General features: G+C 38.0%; 5 protein-coding genes across 11 annotated transcripts; 3 read left to right on the forward strand and 2 right to left on the reverse strand.

Moving 5' to 3' along the window:
- The first annotated feature begins 663 nt into the window (after window positions 1-663).
- On the forward strand, window positions 664-13,299 carry LOC114879033. 5 transcript variants are annotated; one of them, XM_029193504.2, is made up of 7 exons: window positions 664-945; window positions 3,840-3,983; window positions 4,265-4,426; window positions 4,655-4,831; window positions 5,613-5,873; window positions 9,431-9,687; window positions 10,057-13,299. In XM_029193504.2, the coding sequence occupies exons 1-7, from the start codon at window positions 720-722 to the stop codon at window positions 10,225-10,227; spliced, it is 1,398 nt and encodes a 465-aa protein (XP_029049337.1). In that variant the 5' UTR covers window positions 664-719; the 3' UTR covers window positions 10,228-13,299. The 5 variants fall into 5 exon arrangements, with proteins under 5 accessions (XP_029049337.1, XP_029049338.1, XP_029049341.1 ...); XM_029193505.2 differs by having other exon boundaries at window positions 10,060-13,299; XM_029193508.2 differs by having other exon boundaries at window positions 5,613-5,756.
- A 203-nt stretch (window positions 13,300-13,502) lies between these two features.
- Window positions 13,503-14,956, forward strand: LOC114879034 (putative gustatory receptor 2a). Of its 2 annotated transcripts, XM_029193510.2 has the most exons (3): window positions 13,714-14,193; window positions 14,283-14,803; window positions 14,869-14,956. In XM_029193510.2, exons 1-3 carry the CDS (start codon window positions 13,746-13,748, stop codon window positions 14,932-14,934), a joined length of 1,035 nt encoding a protein of 344 aa, XP_029049343.2. In that variant the 5' UTR covers window positions 13,714-13,745; the 3' UTR covers window positions 14,935-14,956. The 2 variants fall into 2 exon arrangements, with proteins under 2 accessions (XP_046142898.1, XP_029049343.2); XM_046286942.1 differs by lacking the exon at window positions 14,869-14,956 and having other exon boundaries at window positions 13,503-14,193; window positions 14,283-14,836.
- Window positions 14,957-15,016: 60 nt separating this feature from the next.
- On the reverse strand, window positions 15,017-18,304 carry LOC114879031 (heat shock 70 kDa protein cognate 4-like). The gene is made up of 4 exons (XM_029193501.2): window positions 18,185-18,304; window positions 17,537-17,750; window positions 15,824-17,068; window positions 15,017-15,745 (listed from the first exon to the last, which is right to left on the reverse strand). The coding sequence occupies exons 2-4, from the start codon at window positions 17,739-17,741 to the stop codon at window positions 15,234-15,236; spliced, it is 1,962 nt and encodes a 653-aa protein (XP_029049334.1). The 5' UTR covers window positions 17,742-17,750; window positions 18,185-18,304; the 3' UTR covers window positions 15,017-15,233.
- Window positions 18,305-19,214: 910 nt separating this feature from the next.
- On the forward strand, window positions 19,215-23,060 carry LOC114879029 (DNA mismatch repair protein Mlh1). Of its 2 annotated transcripts, XM_029193498.2 has the most exons (10): window positions 19,215-19,797; window positions 19,876-19,939; window positions 20,006-20,205; window positions 20,277-20,505; window positions 20,587-20,788; window positions 20,860-22,090; window positions 22,163-22,226; window positions 22,286-22,484; window positions 22,554-22,875; window positions 22,975-23,060. In XM_029193498.2, the coding sequence occupies exons 1-9, from the start codon at window positions 19,685-19,687 to the stop codon at window positions 22,844-22,846; spliced, it is 2,595 nt and encodes an 864-aa protein (XP_029049331.2). In that variant the 5' UTR covers window positions 19,215-19,684; the 3' UTR covers window positions 22,847-22,875; window positions 22,975-23,060. The 2 variants fall into 2 exon arrangements, with proteins under 2 accessions (XP_029049331.2, XP_029049329.2); XM_029193496.2 differs by lacking the exon at window positions 22,975-23,060 and having other exon boundaries at window positions 22,554-22,960.
- On the reverse strand, window positions 23,017-24,511 carry LOC123988098 (grpE protein homolog, mitochondrial). The gene is made up of 4 exons (XM_046286944.1): window positions 24,309-24,511; window positions 23,649-24,075; window positions 23,493-23,576; window positions 23,017-23,419 (listed from the first exon to the last, which is right to left on the reverse strand). The coding sequence occupies exons 1-4, from the start codon at window positions 24,395-24,397 to the stop codon at window positions 23,312-23,314; spliced, it is 708 nt and encodes a 235-aa protein (XP_046142900.1). The 5' UTR covers window positions 24,398-24,511; the 3' UTR covers window positions 23,017-23,311.
- Between the last annotated feature and the right edge of the window lie 119 nt (window positions 24,512-24,630).

Raw genomic sequence — 24,630 nt, forward strand, 5'->3', positions numbered from 1 at the left:
AAAGCAGCAAGACCTTTCCAAGTCCCAGTCTGCCAAGAACCACTCCCCGAAAAAAGGAACGACGCCACAACAACCATCCCTCTGGTAGACGAACCGTCTCATCCCCTTTCTACGATCGTGTAATTGGGAATCGGTTTCGGTTCAAGGTAACCGTGCAGAAAGGTAACAAACCAATAATCCTTCACCGTGGTAGGTCGGTCGACGAGAGGACGCGAGCAGCCCTGATCTGAATCGACGCGTCACGAAGGGGAGGAAGGAAGGGGTCAACGGGTGGCATCGCGCAGCTGCAGTCGCGGTGGTCGACCGGCTAACGGAAGGAAGGCGTCAGTGAACGGGGTAGCACTGGTCCGACGAGAACCACGATTTCTCACCACGGTCATAGTCGTCCTCCGTTGGCCGTGTTTAGCCAACCACGGGTAAACCGAGCCTTTTACGCGCGTGCGATGTGTTGCCATAGACGGTGTGCGTGGGTGAGTGTGTGAAATAAAAAATCTCGTCGAGAGAGATCGAGACGAGGTTAGATCAAATAGGTGAAATCCGTGGATCTTGTGGACTGGCGAGTTTGCAAGGACAAGTTGCACGCGATATAAGGCGTTTATTAGAGAGGAGAGGGCGTGCAGGAGGGCGGGAGGGGGGAGGGGGGGAGGGCAGGCGACGGAAAAGGATGTCGATGCGCCGCCGGTGGTCGGTTTCGGGGGTTGACTCGCGCCGCGGGGGCGATGAGAGCACTTCCCTCCGCCCTGAGACTGACCTGCTGCCGTTCCTGGCTACTCCTGCTTATTTACCTGGTCTTCCTGGTATCCGGCTGCAGCTGCGACACGCGACCGGATCGACTGACCCATCAACTACTGCCAGGTGATGACGTGCACGGTTCCAGTTACATCAACGACGAAGACGATCTCTATGACGACGAGGAGGACTACCTCGAGGAGAACGTCACTGCGGGTGAGTGTCAGATACCATTGCGAGACACTCTTGATCATTTCCGGCAAAAGTTTTACTCTCCAGTGGATAGGTACCCTAATATCAGCTGAAGCTAGAGAGATGGCGATTTAGGGAGTCTGCAAGATTGTTCAGGATATGAAAGTTCTGCGCAGAACTGGAAGGATGTCCACCTTTTCTAATACGTACTTCTCTCCTTTGACTCATGTAGCATCGAATAAGAAAGAAAGCAAACGAAAAAAGTCAAGATCAAAGGGATAAAATGATAGAAAACCTCAAACTACTTCAGTTATTATCCTCTACTGTTAAGAAAGTCGAGCGGAACGAGCAAAGTACCCAGCCCTATTATCCCTGTGTCGCTCCATTGAACATCTTTCCACCTCTGCACAATACACGAAATCCAATCATCGAATCAGCAGCTTAGCAAATGATATATGGAGACACATACGCTTGAAACTTAGGATCTGATAAAGTGTCAATGTACCTTTCGCAAGAGAAGCCTAGAACAATCAATGCCGCTTCTTAAGGGTCTAATTTACGACTTTGCTTATCATTATCAAAATTTAATTGTCAATTCAGAATGAAACGCGACGAGGAAAAGCTAGCTACGAAAAGGCTGGACCCAGTCGTTGTCGACCTAAATTCGGTACCAGGGAACCTGTACACTTGGGTGGCGACACCCCTGCTAAAGTTTTGCTCATGATAGTGATTTTTTGGGGAGATATTTGTTCAACGAATATCGGACGTGTTGAAATTATTGTTCAAACGGAGACGAACATTTCAGAGCTAATCACATTTTAATTTGACCTAATTGGCACACTCTAACTCTCGCATAGGCAGCCGAATAGGTACTGAAGCTTATGTTTGAAATTTTATAAAATTGTCCAAAGTAACGAAGATCAAAAACGGTTTTGCGATATAAAAATTGGTAAAGGAAATATAGAAATGGGTAGATTGCTTGCAGAATAATTAAGCGCTCGATAGTTTGCTTTAGAATCGATAGGAGCTCTTCACAGGAAGAGCGTTATCTCATTTTCTCGCGAAACAAGGACGATCGAACAAACGCGTGTGTACCTCGAAACACTTGCCTTGCCTTTTTCGCGCCTGCTCGATACGAACGTGTAAACACTTTGCTCCAGAAGCTTCAGTCGAGCGGTAAACAGTTTATTATCATCGCCATTGTTATCAGAACGTTTGCAATTGATCGATCAATGTATCGCTATCGTAGACGAACCTCTTCCACAGAGATCATATCAGAGCTTCTTTCGAAATTGTCAAATCTCGAGTTACTATTTTTCGTCGCGTAAGTGGAGGAAACAAAACCGGAACTGAACGAAAGAAAAACAAATATTATACGTTGAAGTCGACGAGTACGCTTGCGCGAGCGTGTTATGGAAGAGAAACTGGTCCTTCTCGATTTTCGCGCCAACCACGCTGCCGGTATTGATTTTAATGGATGCTGCAAGCTCTTCGGTGTCCGCATGTGGGAGTTTGCACACCGCCTGCAGCTGCGTGAGATTCAAAGGGATCTCTCTCTTTCTCTCTCTCTCCTCGCCTATGCACTACTAAACCAGCAGGGAAAACGAGAACGTGAGGAAAAAGAGGGTTAAAGAAGAGAATCCCGTGCGTCATTCATCCCGGTTTTCATGCCGATTCATTCACCGTAGAAAGCTCGAGAAACAGCTCCATAACCGGACAAGAACGTCGCTAAGTGTAAATCGTTTGACCCCATTGATTACGCGTCGAACTCGTGGAATCAGGTCAAAGAAAAAGAAAATCCACGAATCTTTATTTCATCCTTAACTTGACGTAGTATACTCGAGCACCACCACCCCCATTCAGCGTGCCGCAGTTTCGCTGATCGATCGGAAGAAGGTGAATCTTAATGGCAGAAGGCAATTTTCAGACAAAACTACTTATTGCAGGGTAACGCAGAGAAAGCTTAACCTCGGGAAAGCTTAATTGGGCTACACGCGAGAACGATACGCTTCTGAACGTTTGCCAAGAAAGTTAATCGTTGTTACGAGCCCTCCTTAAATGCAGGCTCACGCCAGGAAACATTTAATAAACGATATACAACGGGATAATTAAAGGTGAATCGATAGCCACCCTCGTCTGGCGCATTGCCTAATTTCGAATACCCGCGATTAATTAAAACAATAAGTTGATGGCGGCTGGGGGGAAAAAATTTCTATAAGATATCGAACGAGGACGGGTATAGGTATTTTTAGATGGTCGTTTACGGAAAAGAAGCACAGGAATATCGAACGAATGTCTTTTTGATGCGAGCTAGTAAGGCCTGGTTAGAATGCACGACAATAGCTTCTTTGCTTCATTAATCGTTCAGAATGTATGCGCATTCATGACAGGACAAACAAACGCCAGCGACAAGAGGGAGTAGCTGCATGTCAAAGAGTAACAAAGACCCGTATCGAGGAATGAAATAATGCTTTGAAACAGACCTACACCTGTATTCGAGTGCGATATAATAACAATTGAAAATACTAGATTTTATTAAATTAATGTTTCAACTTGTTTTTACTTGATTGACGAGAGTCATTACATTTTTTAGGAAATAAAGGAGATATAATATCAGAGATCAATTGTTAACTTCTCCACTTTAATCTTGAGAGCTTCGAGGGGTGAATCTTAAAGCTTCAGTCTTAAAGCTACGAAAGCTTAACTTTCACACGATGTTACTCTTAGAAAGATAGCCTTTAAGATCAAACTTCAAAGTTTGAAAATAAACACCAGAAAGGAAATATTTGATTCCATGTTTTATTAAAACGTTTACGTTTGATTAGGTCGAAGCAAAGTTTTCTATTTAAAGAACAACGTACACATGTGTAGTATCGTACATAATCTAGTAAAAGCTATTGATTTATCCTGTTTTTCAGCAAAGGGACAGTACCTGGGCTCGCCGTGCGATGTCTCGTGCAATCCGGAACTGCAGCATGTGTTCTGCGACACGGTCACTGGCCACTGCGAGTGCGAAAAATTCTATCCAGTTCGTCTTGGGCCTAGCAAAGGATGTGCCAAACGTATGTAAAAGCGTTCTACCCGATCCTTGTTGTACCTTTAACTAGGTTACTCCGATATGAAAACTCTCCGACGCAGGAAAACAAACGTCGATGGGCTTGAATTGTTCCCCCGTGAATGAACGTTTCATGTTTTACTCCGTGTCGATTCTTTAGAAATCGTTCGATTATTTTAAACTCGTCTCTCTCTCGGTTTTCATAGAACTAGATGGTATTTCAAGCGAATATTCGCTTTGAATTTTAAGGCCGACCAAAGAAATGTGACTATTCAATCGGTTTTCCAGCTAAAAAACTCGGAGAGCAATGCTTCTATCGCGCGACTTGCACTTTTGCGGATCAGCACTCGACCTGCACCCAGGTGCAGCACAATGCAGTGTGCGACTGCGAAGAGGGTTATCACAGAGTCGCCTTGTCCAGGCCTAACAAAAAGGTGTTCTGCGCCGAAGGTACACTGTGCCAAATTATTGTCAAACTTCTATTCCCTGAACGATTTACGATACTTAGTTCTTAGAAATTTTAATTATAAAACTGTTAGATCATCTAAAAGATTTGTGTCGTTTCTTCGTTTTAAGTATAATTATGGATATTAAAAAATGGCACAAATTTTTAGGTCGACCTAATACAACGTACAATTGTAAGATGAAAGTTTTTTTGAAATCGTGATTTGTTGGCAGATCTGGTGCTGATAACTACGGATATCCCAACCTTACTCTGCATAGCGTCCGGAATAGCAATATTCACGGCAATGATATGTTTCGTGCTCAAATTATTCAGTCGTGCAAGATACTCAAGGCCACGGCATTATGCCAACGCCAATCACGCGCCGCCCATGCTGTTCTCCAGCGACACAGGTGAGTACTCGTGAGCAACAGATTGATCGGATCGGAAAACAAACAATCTTGTACGAATTCATCGTTCGATCTCGTTATAATTTATTCGTTCATATGCCTATAATCACTGCGGAGGTAACTTCAACCGCGTTTATATCCCATTAAAGGGGCCACCCTCTTCGTTGAAAAATCAATAACGCTAAGTATCGATGAAGAACTACCTCCTTCTCGAAGACTTCTATTTTCGTTTCGCCCTATTTCGCTCGGATGGACCTTGAAAGGAATCTCAGAACCTCGAACGGCCCTAATCGTCGCTTGCAAAAATTACCATCTCTTATAGGATATTTTCAATTTTTTCCACTCTGTATCCTTTCCTTGGAGAACCGGAGCAAATTCCGGAGAACCTTCCGTACTCTTTCGAATCCCTCGTTGATTACAGCTCAGTTTCTCCTCTCCTCAGTTTCGTCGCAAGTTACTATTTAATCACTCACAAACCTAACTCAAACTTACCCCAAACTTACTCAAGACCTTGATGAGATTCTTAAAAGATCAATTCCCTCGATCAAAATCAACCCTCTCATATCTTGTCATCGATCAGTTGGAAGGGTAATTTTACAAAGACTGCTAATAAAAAATTGTTCTAACATAATCCAGACTTAATCCAGATGTTGAAGAGAGTCTTAGAACCACGAGACGATACTTTGAAAGAGAAAAAAAAAACAAGAAAAAGGACCAAATACTCGCGTAAACAGTGTGATTTGGATGGAAGAAAAAGGGGGATGTAATCGAAACGATCCAACAGGTATCCCACTGACGCTCCACGGAGGCCGACCATCCTCGCGTTCCAGTCAAAGAAGCAGCACCGGAGGACCGTTGACGTACGCGTTCACCAGGAGGCCAAGCAGCGGTGGTAGCCGTGGTCCTCTGGTACCAGCGTCGAGAGCAGGTGCGGCACGTGCCGCCGCCATCTTGCTTATATCGTGTCACCTGCAGGCGACCAAAGGCGGGAACAAGCATCGACGTACCCTTAGCGACGTTGCTGAGGGATCGTCCGACGGCCTCGGTAGACGATCAACGATCTCTTTCTAAAAAATCTTTCGTTCTCTGTCTTCTCTTCTCTGTATAACCCTCTCTGCATCTATCTCTATCTCTATCTCTCTTTCTCACACATACTCTGTTTACACCAAAACTTATCTGTGTCCGTTTCTCTCTTCCCTGTCTTCTTCTTCTTCTTCTTCTTCTTCTTCTTCTTCTTCTTCTTCTGATTCTCGTTCGAATAATCCGTTCGAATAACCGTGTTCCTCCTTCTTTCTTCTTTCGTCATTCATCTACCAAACACGATGATTCTGAACATTTGACGCAACGTTTGATGATTTAGAAATTAACCATTGATTGCGTCAAATTACTTCTTATTAATTGGTTTTCTTTTTCTTTTTTATAAACCCGTCTGACAAGGGGAACTATCCAAGTGTTATACTCACTTATTAATGAAACTTTGCCAGCTTGTAGAGCTCGTCGAGCTGAAAGAAGAAAAAAAAAAAAATGGGAACCAAGGATTTGAATCGAGGACCTTTAGATTGAGAGTCATGTGTTTAACCACGGAGCGGATCCATGACTCGCAATCTGAAGGTCCTCGGTTCAAATCCCTTAGTTCCCAACAAATTCTTTTTTTTTTATGATAATTTTTATGTAATAGTTATTCAAAAAGAGACAAATTATCATTAAAAAAAAAAGTTGGGAACCAAGGATTTGAACCGTGGATTTCTAGATTGCGAGTTGTATGAGTGAGTTTGTCATATTTCTCAATGTAAGTAGTAACTAACTGTAATTGTTAATATCTTTTAAACAATTAGCCGTCTGCCCACAAAACGGGGTATAGGCGTGTTCAACTCGACGAGCTCTACAAGCTGGCAAAGTTTCATTAATAAGTGGGTATAACACTTGGGTAGTTCTCCGTATGAGTATTTTCTATCCTTTTTTACTATTATTTGTCATCCTCCCCGACACCGATGACGAAGAAGAAGATGGTGGTGGTGCTTCGAATATTGTCGCTGTTGTGTAGTCGTTGTTTATTGATATTTTTAGCACCCAGTTTTCTACACCCGACCAGTTTACGTTTCCTGACGTTTTCTTTGCCCGTCGTTCAACCGATCGATGATCATTGATCGCGATTTAGACCGGATCGATCCGTTCGAAGAACGAAGGGAAACGTAAACGTCCAAGTTTGATCGTTTTTTTCCTAACCGGACACGAACAGCCCACCCTTCTTTCTCTATCGTTTTCGCCCACGAAATAGAAAACGTTGTTCCTTCCTTTGACGCAACGATTTTCAACATTTTCACCGACGATGGCCGTGTACGGTGCTACCCAAAAACAATCCTCAAAAAATATAGAAGAGAAAAAGCATATATCTGTATCACACCTGTCGATCGTGTGTTTTACACATTCATCTCAAGTATGTCAAAAAATATAAGTACACGTACACATACGTGTGGCTTCTCGAGAATCGAACACAAAATGCTACATTGTCACGTGAAACGATTCTAATGTGTATCTTAACAATATATATATAATATTATATATATATATATATAAAGTGCTGCACGAGTGTGTTACGAGATAGCAAGATGGCAGCGGCCGATTTCGTTGCTCGTTAACGAACGAACGTTCTCTGGTAAGACGTAGAGAGACACGAAATCTTTACGCACTAGCTAGCTCGCTGCACACGCACGCAAAAAATAAAATTAAGGATAAAAGAAATGGAAGAAAAAAAAAAATACAGCGTCAGTTCGCATGCGAGAGAGCCAAGCTTTTCGGGTGCTAAATAACATTATATGTATATGGTTTGTACGTCGATTTTTAATGAGACGTGTCAGCTTCGCGCCCTTAAAACGGCGCTTGAAACTTCCAATTAAGCTTGCCAAGTTTTTAGCTGGCTTTATTTGCTGGCTGCTCGGTTAAATGTCGCTTTGAAAACCGACAGCGAGTAAAAAAGAAGAAAAAAGAAATGAATATGTACTTACCAATTTTTGCTTGACCGTTTTTGCTTTCTATCTGGCGAGCTTACGAGACTCGACGCTTGATCAAAGGAATTATTATCCGATCCTCGCTTTGCCTGGCTAATAATCATAGTGAAAAATTCGTGTATTTACGTAGGAAATGGCAATTTTAAGTTCCCTTTTATTCTTAATAAAAAGGATGAAAATCACATGTACCGTAACACAGGGTTTTTAAGTATTATCATTGTCCATTAACGAATATTTAATTTTCACTCGCTTGCATGCCAAAATGGTAATGGACTTATTGATTTATTATACCGTGCAGAATGTATGGAGGACAGCCAAAATAATACACGAATTTTATCTGCTATAGATGTGCTTGCTGAAAATCGAACAACAAATATACATACACGCCTCGAGCGATGCTTTTCTGCTTTTTGGTACAAACTATCCTCGTTCTCTGTGTATGCAACCATATGCACGCGTGTGTACTGTCGCTCTGTCTCTGTTTGGCCGTGTTTTCTGTTCACCTTTCGTCAATCGATAACAACTCCTAACGAGCTCCCTGAATTAGAAACACTTAAGACGTACTCACGAATGTTTGCACCCTCGACTACACCGGTAACGTGTAACGCGTCGATGACTCTTATCCCTTGTATAATTTCGCGAATCTTGTTCAAATTGATTTCTTTTTTTTTCTTTTTAATATTCAGCATCAAGGTCTTACCGAGAAATCACTACGACTCGAAACGAATTGGCATACGAGTTAGACAGCTTGGATACTTGGTCGCGAACAAAACTTGGGCGTTATCGAATATAAATCAATTTATTTTTTATTTTATTTAAATTGGCAATTTTTTAATATGAATAATCTTCGAAAAGGATACTCGTTAACGCTCGCTTTCGTGTGTGTGTGCGCTTATTGCACGCTGAAGAGAACGCATCTGTCGCGCACTTGACACGACACAGATTCTTTACACTTACAATTTGCACAATCACTCGAACACGGTACGAAAAAAAAAAAAGAAAAGAAAAAAACGACACTGTACGTTCCTCTTTCTTCAATTTTACGAACACGTTACTTTGCACCCCTGATTTCCTTCAATCGTCCAAACCACCCCTGACTCCACTCGTCTCGCGACCCGAGACGGTTTCCCACCATCGGTTTCGAAAGAGTTAGAACGAAACAAGAACGAAGTATACGATTAGAATTTCGGTGTAATCGTCGAGCTTGCGTTACCGTTTACGATCAATTTAGTTAGCGAACGAAGGGTTGAACGAGCGGGCTGTTGCGAAAATTCGAATACCAGTAGAATTCGGATTTCAATTTTGAGTAATTGAATTGTTCGAATTAATGAATTTCTATTCGAACAGTTCAACCATTCAAAGTTTCATAGTTTATTAAACGTTGCACAGTGTTATAGCCCCTTAGACGACGAGAAATAGAATAAACGAAAGTGTCCACGCTGGTATTAGTCGAGCAGACGCAAATTAGATTCCGTATTTTGAATCGAATTCAGAGCCTAGCTAATCGAACCCTCTAGTATAGCGAAAGAGACTAATGGAAGGAGAGCCTGTATTCCTCGTGATCGAACTGAAATTTTATCCTTGTTTCTACTAGGTTCTCGTCGTCCTAGCTTAACTTCGGTTCACAGTTCGACATCCTCGGCTCGTAGTTACAGCGCGAGAAGACTCGAAAAGGAGAGAAACGAGAAGGAACAACGGCAAGCTCTTCAGGAACTCAGGCTGGCTAAACAACGGGAGCAACAACAGCAACAGCAACAACAAGTCGCGCCTACGCCTAGTCCTAGGACACCTCATTCCACCGATGAATTGTTGCCCTCTGTAGAGGAAGGGAAGGAAGTGTTTTATAACGAGGTATCATGAGGAGACTTATAACGTAGAATTTCCATTTCATTGAATGGATATAAAGAAGAATTTTTTGCATTTTATTTTACAATCTGAGGAGAGATTTAGAGTAGGATCTTCCGTTTGAAAACCATCGTAACCACTGAGCTATTCAAGCAGTCGGTAGATGTACCTTCTTCAAAGGATACCACCTACGCCCCAGCTATTCGCATAAGCAAAGTAACGTTAGAAAATAACTTCTCGGTAAAAGGTCAAGATTTTTAGTAAAATTCCTTTTTGGATACGAGCTCCTCCTAAATATCTCAATATCGAAAAATCAAATGCCACCCTTAGGTGGCTTCAAACTTAGTTCATGATCGCAACATTTTTATAAATCAGCAGGTGCCCACAACGTCGGACACGACCGAGGAAACGACGGCAAAGACGACAGCGATCACGGCGACGAATGTGAACAGATTCGGTGAAAAATCCCCGGTTACAACCTCGACAACGTCCATCTTCGAAACGAACATCGCACCGCGCGCAACCGGTGACATTTTTCAAGTGTAGTTAAGATGAAAACGATCCACGAGACTCGAATCGAAGTGAAACGAAATATCGCCAACAGAGAACACGGTACACGTATAAAGCACGTAACAGCACGGTTTAATTGATGTTTAAATGGGTAAAAAAAAAAAAAAGAGGGAGAGAACGTCGCTCGCCTAAAAAACATTGAAAGACGTGCAAGATTATACACGAATGCTCTGTCACATAAGGGTGCTTAGATAAAACGGGTATGGATTAACGACGAGACGAATTGTTGACGCTGATGTTTGCTTGTGCCACGCGCGATGGCCTAGAATTTATTCTAAAAGATATGTTTTTATTACCTAGCTATGGATGGTTCTCGCATATTGGAGCCAGCTTTCAGCAAACAAGAAAATTTTCAGTCGAACGAGCAACGTTTGGCTTTGAAAATAATACGTAACGTTCAGGAGTACACCTGTCACCCTCGCGTAGGTGTACGATGTTGTACCTGAATAAGGTTGACGCTTGCTGTATCATTTAAGGGTTAAGAGGGAATTCGCGGGAATTCTGGTCCAGCAGCGAAAGATTCCTTGTCTGTTAAAGTCGCAAACGCTCGAATAATGATTATTACGTATCAAATGCGAGTTTCAACTCATTGTATAACAAAGATGTTTCGCTCGAAGAATAAATTTTAATTCGTTTCGCGGGTCGAGCCACTTTGCGGACAAGGAAAAGAATGATTTTTTACGGCTTAAATTTTTTAAGCATTTAACAGTCATTGGTTCGACAGTGTAGAGTTTTTTATAACGATTCGAACGAACAGATAGAGAATAGACAGAGAACAGTTTACAGTACGATGTTCGGTATAAGGGATCTTACTTTTACGATTTAATTATTACATATCAATGAAATATCAACCCTTTCTTTCTTATATCAACGATCATTTTACGAAGAAACAGTAGACTCTAAACGTGTGCACTATTCAACTCTACGATTCCTTATTTCATCTTAACTTTTTAACGATCAACAGGTTTCTACTGGTACAAAGGCATTTGATCACATATCAATCAAGGAAGAAAATAATTCAAAATCTTGAACGAATATGAAGAGAAAAATCGAGAATTCAATGTGAAAAATACAATCACTCAACACTTTGATTGTCGAAAATTTCATAGCATACCCTTTGGAATTTTATGACAAATTTTACCGATTCGATTGATAATTGTTACACTTCATAGAAATGAACTTACGATAAGCTATCAATGTGTCAGATACAGTAGTAAAATCAATCTGAACATTGTTGAGACTTGTTTGAAAATGATAATAGATAAATCGATCAACTTACAAGTTTGTTTTGCGTGAAGATACAAGTTTCGTTTGCTCGAACGGAATTTTCTGCGATAGAAAAAGCAATTGGCAGGGCATTCTCGAGTGGGTCGAGGCTAAATATACCTTTAATCTTAGATAAATTATTGAAAGAATAAAAAGAAAAAGAGAAAATCAGAGAAACGGTGAAAAATATAAAGCTGGTGCTTGGATGTGTCGCGACGAAACGAATCGTCGGGCACCAGGATCGCAAAAATCGTGCAAGAAATATTAATAACTGTGCTGCGATTATTGCGAACTCATTATCTCGCTTACCTGCGTCGAGCACAACCGATTGTCATCCCTTTTCCGTCGCTTTTCACGGTTCACAACCAAATCAATCCAGCCGGAACACAGTCGCGAAACCAAATGGATATTCGTTTCTTTCAAAGAATTATTTATTAATCGTTCGAGGTTCATTAACTAAATTACCCGATTAATTATTTTTCGTTTCATTAGGGATTCTATGCCACGCAATCACGAAATGTCGCGAATCAACCTTCAAATCAATCTCTTACCCTCAATTACAACGAGTACATCCGAGTACATTGATAAATACAGTAGCACCTCGATGGCCTGGAATATGCTTTTTCCTTTTTTTATTTTTTTCATTAACGCGAATCGACGTCGTTCAATACGGTTTTCTTTTCCCTTCCGAGTCGCTCGGCTCGCCAAATGTAAATTGTAGTGATAAAAAGAAAAAAAAAAAACAAGAAATCGTTAAAAGCAAATTATATATATTCTATATATACATATTCTAATATATACGTGTATATACGTAAGAAGCGATCATGCACGAGGGGCTGTGTTGCGTTTCACGCCGAAGGAACAAAACGTGTATCGACGTCTCGTGTTCGAATAATTACGCTGCCTTTCCCGATCAAATAAATAATAATAAACGAAATAAATTGATGAAAACCCCGCTCTACCCTCGCCCCCAAAAAAATAACGTTAAAGAGACAAAAGAAGAAGAGCAACAAAGAAGTAGGGACAAGTCTTCAGAAGGTTCATCCGATTCTATGTTGTTGAGTCCTCGGGTCTAGTTCACATCTACATACAATTTTTTATAAAACAAACATAAAAAGATGCCAATATAAATATCAAAGTTTTTATTTGGAAATAGTAAGTAATTTTAATCGGATCATAATTTATCTGGCCATCACCATTCGAGAATTAATTAAACTAAATTTAATTATAATTAAAATTTGAAACTCGTAGCTTTTGTAATTCAATACTTTCTTTTTATTTTCATTTTGCTAATTATTGAAATTCCTTAACAGGGCAACAGCATGCAGATATGGACCAGGCTTCGAGTGACCAATTGTCTCATCATTTTACAGAAAAAAAAAGTCAAGCACGTTTAACAAAAAATTGCACACCAAATTTAATAAATTGATCGCGATCGAACGATATCGTTGTTTACACAAAAGAGATCGTATCGTCGATAATTATATGACAGCCAGCCTAAATTCATCGTCATCATTATTATCATCAATGTCATCATCGTTATCGTTGTTACCATTATTATTGTTCTTACGAATCACGATTAATTGCATTGAAACTATACGACTCGACCCGCCGTCTGATTTCTAAAAAGAAACTAAAGGAATGATGATGCTCGATGTTTCAACGTTATCGTTTTATCCCATTTTAAATGTTTACTGTATAATAAAATTGTAATATAGTCGTTGGGCAAATAAAGCTCGTTTTTCGATATATACACACACATATATCGGACCTATTATCAAACCCTTTTGTGTGTATACAAATCACCCCCCAAGAATGATCTTATCAGACACACCGAGCAATATGAAAATTGCTTTCAATTCCTAAAATTTCCATCTATTCTTTATGAAGTACCATCGTACATGATCAATATCAAGACTCAACACGGAACAGATTATTCGAGCTACTTTCCAGAAAACTCGTCAGTTTTAAAAAGAAACACGAAGATGGAAGAAGAAATAACTATTCGAATGGAAGAGAACGTCTCGAAACCGGAACAGAAATTGCGCCCAATAATGTACACCACCTGGTTACTGGGTGTCGGAGTGGCTCGACCACAAAATTGTCCAAATTCAATCACAATCATTCTTCGCGTTATTCATTTTGGCTTATGCTCGGTGATCGTCGCTTTCAGCACGATGGATTTCGTGAATTTCGGTAAAGTGTTCCACAGTCAATTGTTCGAAATTATGTACTGGATGAACGAGACAATGTGTCACGTAGCATCGTACTATTACGTCGGCCATTTGGTAAAACATTACAACAAATGGCCTGAATTGATGAAGAAGCTCGAGTTTTTGGATCTACATATTGGAAAAGAAGTGTCTATCAACGATGGATCAATGAAGATCAGACAGATCCTGGCTGTTCTGACGGTTTGTCTGTCTGGACCTGTGTCATTGATCGTCCATGTTCTCTACTATTACTTCACTGCACCGGATCAGATCTTTGCTTCGGATTTGTTGCTTTATTACACGATTTCACAGACACTGGGAAACAGCTTCGTGTTTGACATAATCGTGTACATGATCTGTCAGAGATTCAGGGCGATCAATGAGATGATCGAGCAATTGGACGAAGGATCAGGTATGCATTGGACTGCGTTGAAAATAAGAAGAATCAGAAGACTGCACAATGGCACGTATATAGTATTAATCCTTTAGCTACTCCGGCTTCAACGATATATCTTAATTTTTCGAAATCCTGTACATTTATTTATTTTGCAGAAATATGTTCTGTAATAATGACGGTAAATGAGATCTATGGCATAGATCTACTGATATGTTCCACAAATTCTTTCATAATGGTAGTTGCAAAATTATTCAGAATTTATATGAGTGCCGCGGAAAAGAAGAATGGTTTCATATTAATAAATAACATAATATGGATGATCTACGGAGGGCAATTCGTTATAATGTGCTGGGTGTGCACGCTGACTCATCGAGAGATAAATAAAATTGGTCTATGTATAAACCAATTTACTTTGAACGTTCAACATTCAACGAAATTCAACAAGCTGGCATTTTTCAATAATTTTCGAAACAGGGAACCGGAACAATTAGAAATATGTGGCGATAACACTGCGTTAAATTTAAATGGTTTTGGAATCGAAAATCTGCTGAGGACAAACTTTGAACGAGACTGTGTCAGAAACGAAATTAATGATTTTTCATTGCAATTGCAACAACATCGTATTGCATTTACAGCCTGCGATTTCTTTGAAATGGATAATTCGCTGCTTACAAGAGTAAGTATCACGAATATATACTTTGTTATTTAAGCGATATTCATTTTGTATAAATATTTCTTCAGTTTATCAGCGTTATCACCACATACTTGATTATTCTCGTCCAGTTCTACAAACCCGAACATTTTTGAAGTATCTACCAAGAGGAAACAACAAAATTATAGAAGATTAAAATTACATGGGGTATATTGGGATGATAAAGTAATTACTCTATTTTGTTTTATATAACAAATTATATACGTATATTTTAATTAAATTAAAAATACTCTTACACGAAAAGTCTTATCTCACAAAATGTGTATCACTGGTTTAGAAATAGGAAAATAGATGGTGAATCATGACTGTATAAAAATATGTATTAAATGACTAAACGGAAATGAGAAAGTGTGTTTCAGTGCTGTAGATAACGATGAGGATGAGGTGGTAGTATTTAATCGACTTCTTCAATGGTTGGTCCGCCGCCAGCACCACCGCCAGTGGCACCTCCTCCAGGAGCACCCGGGAAGCCAGCGCCAGGTGCACCACCTGGAAAACCTCCAGGTGCTCCGCCAGCTCCTTGGTACAATTTCGCGACGATAGGACTGCAGACGGATTCTAATTCCTTCTGTTTATCCACGAACTCTTCCTTTTCCGCCAACTGATTCCTGTCCAACCACGAGATCACTTCGTTGCATTTATTGAGGACCTTCTCTTTGTCGGATGGATCGATCTTATCTTTGATCTTCTCATCCTCCATCGTGCTCTTCATGTTGAAGCAGTACGACTCCAAAGCGTTCTTCGCAATTATCCTCTCTCGTTGTTGCTCATCCTCGTTACGATATTGCTCCGCTTCGTTCACCATCCTCTCGATATCTTCTTTCGACAATCTTCCCTTGTCGTTCGTGATTGTGATCTTGTTCTCCTTTCCAGTCGATTTCTCAACGGCAGAAACATTTAGGATACCTGAAAAAATAGCAAGGAATCGTTTAACATACCGTGAACATAATTTAAAAGTTGGTAGCTTAAAAAAATGATACATACCATTAGCGTCAATATCGAATGTGACTTCAATCTGAGGTACGCCTCTGGGTGCAGGTGGGATACCAGTGAGTTCGAACTTTCCAAGAAGGTTATTGTCTTTGGTCATGGCTCTTTCTCCTTCGTATACTTGGATCAAGACACCAGGTTGATTGTCCGAATAGGTGGTGAAAGTTTGCGTTTGTTTTGTTGGGATGGTCGTGTTCCTCTTGATTAAAGTAGTCATTACACCACCAGCTGTTTCGATACCCAGGGACAGTGGTGTGACGTCCAGTAACAGTAGGTCTTGAACAGCCTCAGATTTATCGCCGTGCAAGATAGCTGCCTGTACAGCCGCACCATATGCAACGGCTTCGTCGGGGTTGATAGATTTGTTAAGTTCTTTGCCATTGAAAAAGTCTTGCAATAGTTTTTGAATCTTTGGTATTCTGGTCGATCCACCGACTAGTACAATGCTGTGAATTTGAGATTTGTCCATCTTAGCATCCCTCAAAGCCTTCTCCACCGGTTCCAACGTGCTCCTGAACAGATCCGCACAAAGTTCTTCGAAACGAGCCCTGGTGATGGAAGTGTAGAAATCGATACCCTCGAAGAGAGAATCGATCTCAATGCTCGCTTGCGTGGATGAGCTCAGGGTTCTCTTCGCTCTCTCGCATGCTGTTCTCAATCGCCTGAGCGATCTCTTGTTCACGCTGAGGTCCTTCTTGTATTTCCTTTTGAATTCCTGAACAAAGTGATTCACCATACGGTTGTCGAAGTCCTCTCCTCCGAGGTGAGTGTCTCCTGCTGTAGATTTCACCTCGAAGATGCCATCCTCGATGGTCAGGATAGACACATCGAAGGTACCACCTCCCAGGTCGAAGATCAAAACGTTTTTCTCCCCGCTAGCCTTCTTATCCAAGCCATAAGCGATTGCTGCCGCCGTGGGTTCGTTGATGATCCTCAAAACGTTCAGTCCAGCAATCGCACCCGCATCTTTCGTTGCTTGCCTCTGTGAATCGTTGAAGTACGCTGGCACGGTGATCACGGCATCCGTGACTGTCTTTCCTAGGAACGCTTCAGCTATTTCCTTCATCTTCGTCAGAACCATCGAAGACACTTCTTCAGGGAAGAATGCCTTCTCTTCACCCTTGTACGAGACCTTGATCTTTGGTCTTCCTCCCTCGTTCATTACCGTGAACGGCCAGTGTTTCATATCGCTCTGTACCGCTGGATCATCGAAGCGACGACCGATCAATCTCTTGGCATCTGTAGATGAAAATAATGATTCATTAGTAATCGATATCATTTGCATCAAGGTGAACAATTGTTTGGGTAGGTGATCTATGGATATTGGATATGCTTGGATGCATTATGAATGAATGCGGAGTATATAGTTGTGCAAGGTCAGTTAAAAACGCCGCGAGATGACTAATTTATCCGTCTGCATGTGAGCAAACAACAGCGATATATGTTTTTAAATATAGAACACGTCTGATGCGCAAGAAATTTCAAAATACAGGAGGCGGGGATCAACAGAGTACTATAATTTTCTAAATTACATAACACGCGTAAAATAATTTTGTATCTTTATCTAGAAACGTTATCGTAACGATGTATTATCGATAATCAGAAACGAAAATAGAACGAATTCAAAAGTTGCTGTGTTGGAAAATAAGCAGGGAAAGGTGATAGAAAAAAAAAATAGATTTTGAAATTGTAGTTTAGTGCACTTACCAAAGATGGTGTTTGATGGATTCATAGCGACCTGGTTTTTGGCCGCATCACCAATTAGCCTTTCGGTGTCTGTGAAGGCAACATAACTCGGTGTCGTTCGATTTCCTTGGTCATTTGCGATGATCTCAACCTTTCCATGCTGGAAAACACCCACGCAGGAGTAGGTTGTGCCCAAATCGATTCCAACTGCTGGAGCTTTCGACATTTTTGCTTGCTGTAGACAAAAAATAAAACCAGTTAAAAATCATCTCATTTTTCAAATTTTCTATTTAATTTTATTTAATAGCAAAATTATATTCTACAAATGCAATAGAATACTCGAAACAATACGACGCAATAACCGTAATCGCTATCTCCGAAAATACGTATCGTTGCTTTTCACTATTCACTTAGTTAAGTTCACAGTAAACTAAAATCGTAGCAATCCAACAACACAAATTTGAAGCCAAAATTCAACTAAAAATTTGCTGCATTTTCAAATTATAAAAACAATCAAATTCCAATGTCGATATTCCGTCGATATAATATAACTTCAACACGTTTTAAACGTTCAACAAACGTTCCGAGTATCCACGCACTTGAATTTGATAACTTGTCAAATTATTTAAACAAATTCACTTATCCACGATGAATCCACAGGAAACTTACCTAATGTTTCGTTTACTTCTTGTTCGCCTTGATAAATTGTAGTATTCGTAGTATTCACTAGTCGTGAATTCAATGTTACTCGTTCGCTTGACAATTTCACTCTGACTCTCAGAGGCGCGCTGCGCACCCTTTAATACTCTGAATTTCGCGCTTCGAGAAGCTTCGGTAGATGACCAATCAGAGCAGCTTCGTGATTCAACGCCGGACTCTTATTGGCTCAGAGTTCTCGACGCATCGAGAACGGGGATAAATATATCGAAACGATTCTCAACGTTTCAACAGAAAGAGAAAGAACGTTCGAGAAACGCAGAAAGATACTGGAACATACGCAATACATTTAAGTCCGCAGTTATAATTAGCGCGTCCAAGTTTTTCTTATTTGCCCCGAAAGTCATTTACCTATATTTAATTATATAAAAACGTAAACTGGATGTTATTTATGAAAGGAACATGTGAATTCAATGTTACTTTTTAATATTTAACAGCCAGACTTTTGAAAAATACTTTAATACAAATAGATATTGATGTTATATTAACATTTAATAAATATGCAATTAAATATTTCGATGCAGAAGGTTCTGGATCTGTCTGTTGAACAAATTTACGCATAGGTCCATCAGAACGCAGATATGAATTCAAGATATGTATGTAGTTCGATGATCGCTATAAAAATAACTGCGTAAACGTATTGGGTATATTATATATTTAGATCTTTATAACACATTTTAAATGTATGTCCTAAATTAAAAGCAACCTACATCACATGAAGTTTATTAGCTCTAAACATGTTAATATATTAGCAATGCTGGGAGAATATTTTATGTAAAAATAACTTCAGTTAGATCGTGAATAGTACTATAGTCCATAATTAAGTACGAGAGTCCATAACTAAGACGCGCAGGTTGGAAGATGGTGGGGGAACGCAGCGAGCTCTCCGCCAATCGCTTTCCACTTCGTCTGGATATCGCCAATCAGAGCGACAATGCGCAGAAAAGTACAAAAACTGGTCTTTTCGCAGTTATGGACTCTCGTGACCTCAAGTATATACTGTGGTACTAATGTAAATCATAATTTGATGTTATTGATGAACTAAAATCAATATTTAAAGTAGGAATCTTCTCGATTCTTTATGAAAATTTCCAGAATTTTTTTATCATGTTGTTTACAAAAGCATACAACAACAAACGACAATGTAATTAGAGATATTCTATATTATTATTTAAGTTGGCTCTGATCGTTCACTTGATATATATTTGAGACTTAAAAACTTGGCGCGCATGTAGGATTTAAAAGAATTACGCAATATAATGTATTTCCATTAATAATACAAAACTGATTTAAAGAAAATTGTTTATTCCCTTCCTTTTTTTACATCAAATTTAATTATTTTACATCATTCACTTTACAAACATTATCGATGATGATTTGTGTAATAGAACATAAAATTTAGGATTCACTTCTAGAGAATTCTATCAAATTCTAGACATAGTATTATTGAATATGACAACACCAGGAAAAATTAAGAAATTAGATGAAGTCGTAGTAAATAGAATTGCAGCTGGTGAAGTGGTACAAAGACCAGCAAATGCATTAAAAGAATTAATTGAAAACAGGTTAGTCGCAAGTACAGTAATGTGCCGTTAGTCACATATCTCTTTTGTGTTATAATTTGACTTTTATTAACATTGCAGTCTTGACGCAAAAGCTACTAATATTCAAATTATCGTTAAAGAAGGCGGATTAAAACTATTACAGGTATTTTACACAAAAATCAAAGCAAATATATCATTATACTAACTAGGTATTTAATCTTATTTTCAGATTCAAGACAATGGCACTGGTATTAGAAAAGAAGATATGGAAATCGTTTGTGAACGATTTACAACAAGTAAATTACAAACATTTGAGGATCTTCAATCAATATCAACTTTTGGATTTCGTGGAGAGGCTTTGTCAAGCATTAGTCACATAGCTCTTTTAACAATCACAACAAAAACTGCAGATGAAAAATGTGCCTATAAGTATGTAAGCTAAATATTTGTCTACAATTTAAGTAGTAGCAGTTTTCCTAACAACTTTTCTATTACATTAGGGCATCATATATTGATAGTAAAATTAAAGCACCACCTAAACCATGTGCTGGAAATCAAGGTACCACAATAATGATTGAAAACTTGTTTTATAATGTTGCAACACGAAGAAAGGCATTATCAAATCCAGTTGAGGAATTCAACAAAATCACAGATGTTGTTACAAAATATGCGGTACATAATCCTAATGTAGGATTTGTATTGAAAAAGCATGGTGAAATAACACCTCAGGTATTTTAATACATACAGAATAATTTTAAATTTGTCTGAATATTAATATATATGATTATATTAATATTTTTTAATGTGCAGGTTCGTACACCACATAATTCAACTAAAATGAACAATGTAAGAATATTGTATGGTAACTCTGTCTTTCGTGAATTATTAGAAGTGGAACTTACAGATAAAGCCCATAAATTCAAACTGCATGCTTTAATAACAAACCCAAATTGTACCAATAAAAAGATGATGCTTCTGCTGTTCATCAATAATAGATTAGTAGAATCTTCTTGTAAGTTTCATTATATTAAGACAGATTATTTTTATATGTCCACATCAAGCTTTATAGTTATTTTGTTCCAGCAATCCGTAAAATGTTAGAAGAGCTTTATACTTTCTATCTTCCAAAAAAGACTCATCCATGGTGTTACATATCTTTAGAAATTGAACCACAGAATGTTGATGTCAATGTACATCCAACAAAACATGAAGTTAAATTTCTTCATGAAAATGCTATTATTGAAAAAATAAAACAAAGTTTAGATGAAAGACTTTCTGGAAACAGTGCCTCCAGAACGTTTTATGTGCAAGCGCGGTTACCGAAGGCAGATATTACTAAAGAAGTTTTAAAAGAAGTTTTGCCGGAATATGAGCAAGAAAATAATGATAAAACAAAAAAAATTCGCCCTCAAGAAATGATCAGAACTGATTCATCTGATCAGAAATTAGACAAATTTAATTTTACTATTCATACGGCGATGAAACATGCTAGGAATGTTGATATTATTCCGTCTGATAATCGTACAAGTAACGTCGCGCAAAATGAATCAATTCCAAATGATTATATGTTAGATAAAGAAACAGATAATATACAATGCTTAACATCAAATGCAGGTGATATAAAGCAGAAAAATATATCAACCCCAATTGAAGTGAAAGAGACAGAAAAATCTACACCATGGAGTCATATAATTAATGATACAAGTCCATCTGCATCGTCAGAGTTAATAGTACCTACTACTTCTAACGTAGCTTCTACAACTAAAAATGACAATAAACAAGACGAGTACAGATTAGATAATATAGACGAAATTTTTGAAATTACAAATGACAGTTTTAACGAAAATATAATAAATGATTCTATGAAAAATAAAAATGATTCTATAAAAGAAAAATGCATTGATGTAATCGCGGACAAAGCGCGTAAACAAGTGTACAAATGCTTCGGAAATAAAAATACCGTATCAGAGAAGGAAGAAACTATTACGCGTAAAGAAGAAACAAAGGTTGACAAAACTGACGAAAATAAATTTGATGAAATAAAAAGCACAGATGCACAATCTTCAAATGAGACTGATAATAAAAAAGATGATGTTGAGAGTAAACGTGAGTTTAAGTCGTATTCTATAAACAATTTTAGGAGAGAAGTAAAGTTAACAAGTGTATTAAAATTACGCAAAGAAATAGAAAATGAATGTCATGAAGGGCTGAAGGAAATTTTAGCAGGCTTAAGTTTTGTTGGTTGTATAGATGAGTCGTCTGCTCTCATTCAAAGTGGAGTTAATTTATATCTCTGCGACACGAAAAAATTAGCGTAAGTATCGGCAAGATATCATTTGCAAAACATCAATAATAATTATGAGAAATTGTATTTTTCTGTTTTTAGGGAGGAGCTTTTTTATGAAATTATGCTTTATGATTTTGCGAATTATGGAGTCATAAAATTTTCAGTAAGTAAAACAATAAATAAAGGTAGTACCATTATGTGTCAATTTATATTCGTTTTTAGGAAGCAATTCCTTTATACGAATTAGCAATATTAGGATTAAATACAGAAGAAGCTGGGTGGACAGAGGATGATGGACCAAAAGAAGAACTAGCTACAAGTGTTAAGGAATTGTTATTGGAAAAGGTGGATATGTTAAAGGAGTATTTCTCTATTGTTATAGACAAGCAGGGAAACTTAAAATCTTTGCCAGTATTACTAGGTAAGATTTTTTTCACAATTGATGTTCAACAAATATCATTAAATTCATTATTCTTTTTCCTTTATTTAGAAAAATATTTTCCAAACGAAGCTGGTCTTCCGCTTTATATATTGCGTCTAGCTACTGAGGTAGAATGGTCGGCAGAACAACCATGTTTTCGAACGGTTTGCAGAGAAACGGCAAAATATTACAGTCAAATGAATCCTGTACATAATTCTCACGACTGGAAGTATATTACAGAACATGTTTTATATTCTGCAATTAAAGAGAGTTTACTTCCTCCTAAACATTTTGCACATGATTCGACAATACTACAGATAGCCAATTTGCCCGATTTGTACAAAGTTTTTGAGAGATGTTAGATGTATTTAATGATTGGACATTCATCAAGGTATATTTATTTCTGATTATATGATACTATATTTATTTAATTGATTGTAGTGCAAATGCTCTACTGAGATCTAACATAATTTTTTATATTTTTATATAGAAAGGTAATAAATACAAAACATGGTATGAAAAAAAGGAATGATTTGTTTAACTACATATACATCTATTTTCATTAATAAAAGAAAAATTTTAATATATATTACATTTTTCTTTGTTTCATAAAAAAAATAAGTAGTCTACTGATGAAAACAAATTTGCATCTAGTAAAATTTGTATACTTTGCTTAGTTTCAATATCAATATTTTAACATTCATGTACTTGGTAAGTGTTTTACATTTCAATTTTTATTACAGTATTTGTATTCCAGCATTGGTCACTGATATCCTTTGAAGGATTTCATCCAATCCAATTTGAATCAATTTGCATAAAATCGCAATTTATCCCTTAGCAACACCCACTAGTGCTGGTCTTACTACTCGTTCGTGTAGTTTGTATCCCAATTTTGATACTACTACAACTGTTCCTGGTTCTTTACCTTCTACTTCCTGCAAAAATATATTACATGTTACTGACTACCTAATTTATGAATCATGACTCATATAAATGATATATTCATACCTGTTGAAATAGTGCCTCATGTTGATTAGGATCAAATTTTTCATTCAAAGGATTTAATGAAACTAAACCATGTTTCTTAAACACCTATAAAAGACAAAAGATTTTAATACATATTTCACATAAACACAGTTGAATAGATAATAACTTCTGATTTACTTTGTGTAGTTGTGCTTCAGTCATTCTTAATCCTTCATATAAAGTCTTTAAATGTGGATTCTTTTCTGTAAGTTCATCCTTTGGTACACTTTCTGTAGCTTTACCCAAAATATCTGCTACATCTAAGAGATCTTTACAAAAACCTTGAATACCAAATAGTTTTGCATCTTCAATTTGTTTTGTTAATCTCAATCTAAGGTTCTCTCCATCTGCTAGTGCCCTTTTGTATTTGTCTTCTAGTTGTTCTTTGTAATTTCTAAGGTCTGTTAATTCCTTATTGAGAAGTTCAAGATCTGCTTTTAATTTCTTTTCATTTTCTGTACCTTCTGCTACTGGAGACTGTGATTCTCCAGTTTCAGGTTTCTTCTGTTCTGTTATTGTGCTATATTCTTGTTTCTGCCAAGAAATATAGGATGGCTGAGATAACCTTTAAATTATTAAAAATATTGTGATTACACCATCCTTATCCTTTTGGAAAAAATTAAACAAACTACATTACTCATTGATATTATAATTTATCTGTTATATTATTGCTTACAACATATTCAAAATTGCAAATAACTATTACTAAACAATCTAACCCCTACTTAAAAGTTACAAAACGTGTACAACATATACACATTTTAACATTGCAACAAACTGTTCAACATGGAATCTCACCTAAATAAAATATTTTTATTTAGATTGTGTAAACTATCAACCGTGACACGAGTAAATCTTACTGCAGCCGGTACCACAAACGATGCCATGGTTCTTTTAATTTCATAAAAATCGGCAAATGATGAAACACGACGATCCTCGTGCTTTCTCAGTGATCCTCAAACTTCTTTTACGTCTCAGCATCGTGGTAATCATTTTTAGTTGCTTACGTAAAACATGATGCAATAATTAAAATTTAAAATTACAAGTATAATATTTATTTATATTCATAAATAATGTTGCATAAATTTGATGGTTGAAAATTAAAGCCATGTACACATTA

Source organism: Osmia bicornis, chromosome 9, assembly GCF_907164935.1.
Source record: "Osmia bicornis bicornis chromosome 9, iOsmBic2.1, whole genome shotgun sequence".
Classification (NCBI taxonomy): Eukaryota; Metazoa; Arthropoda; class Insecta; order Hymenoptera; family Megachilidae; genus Osmia; species Osmia bicornis.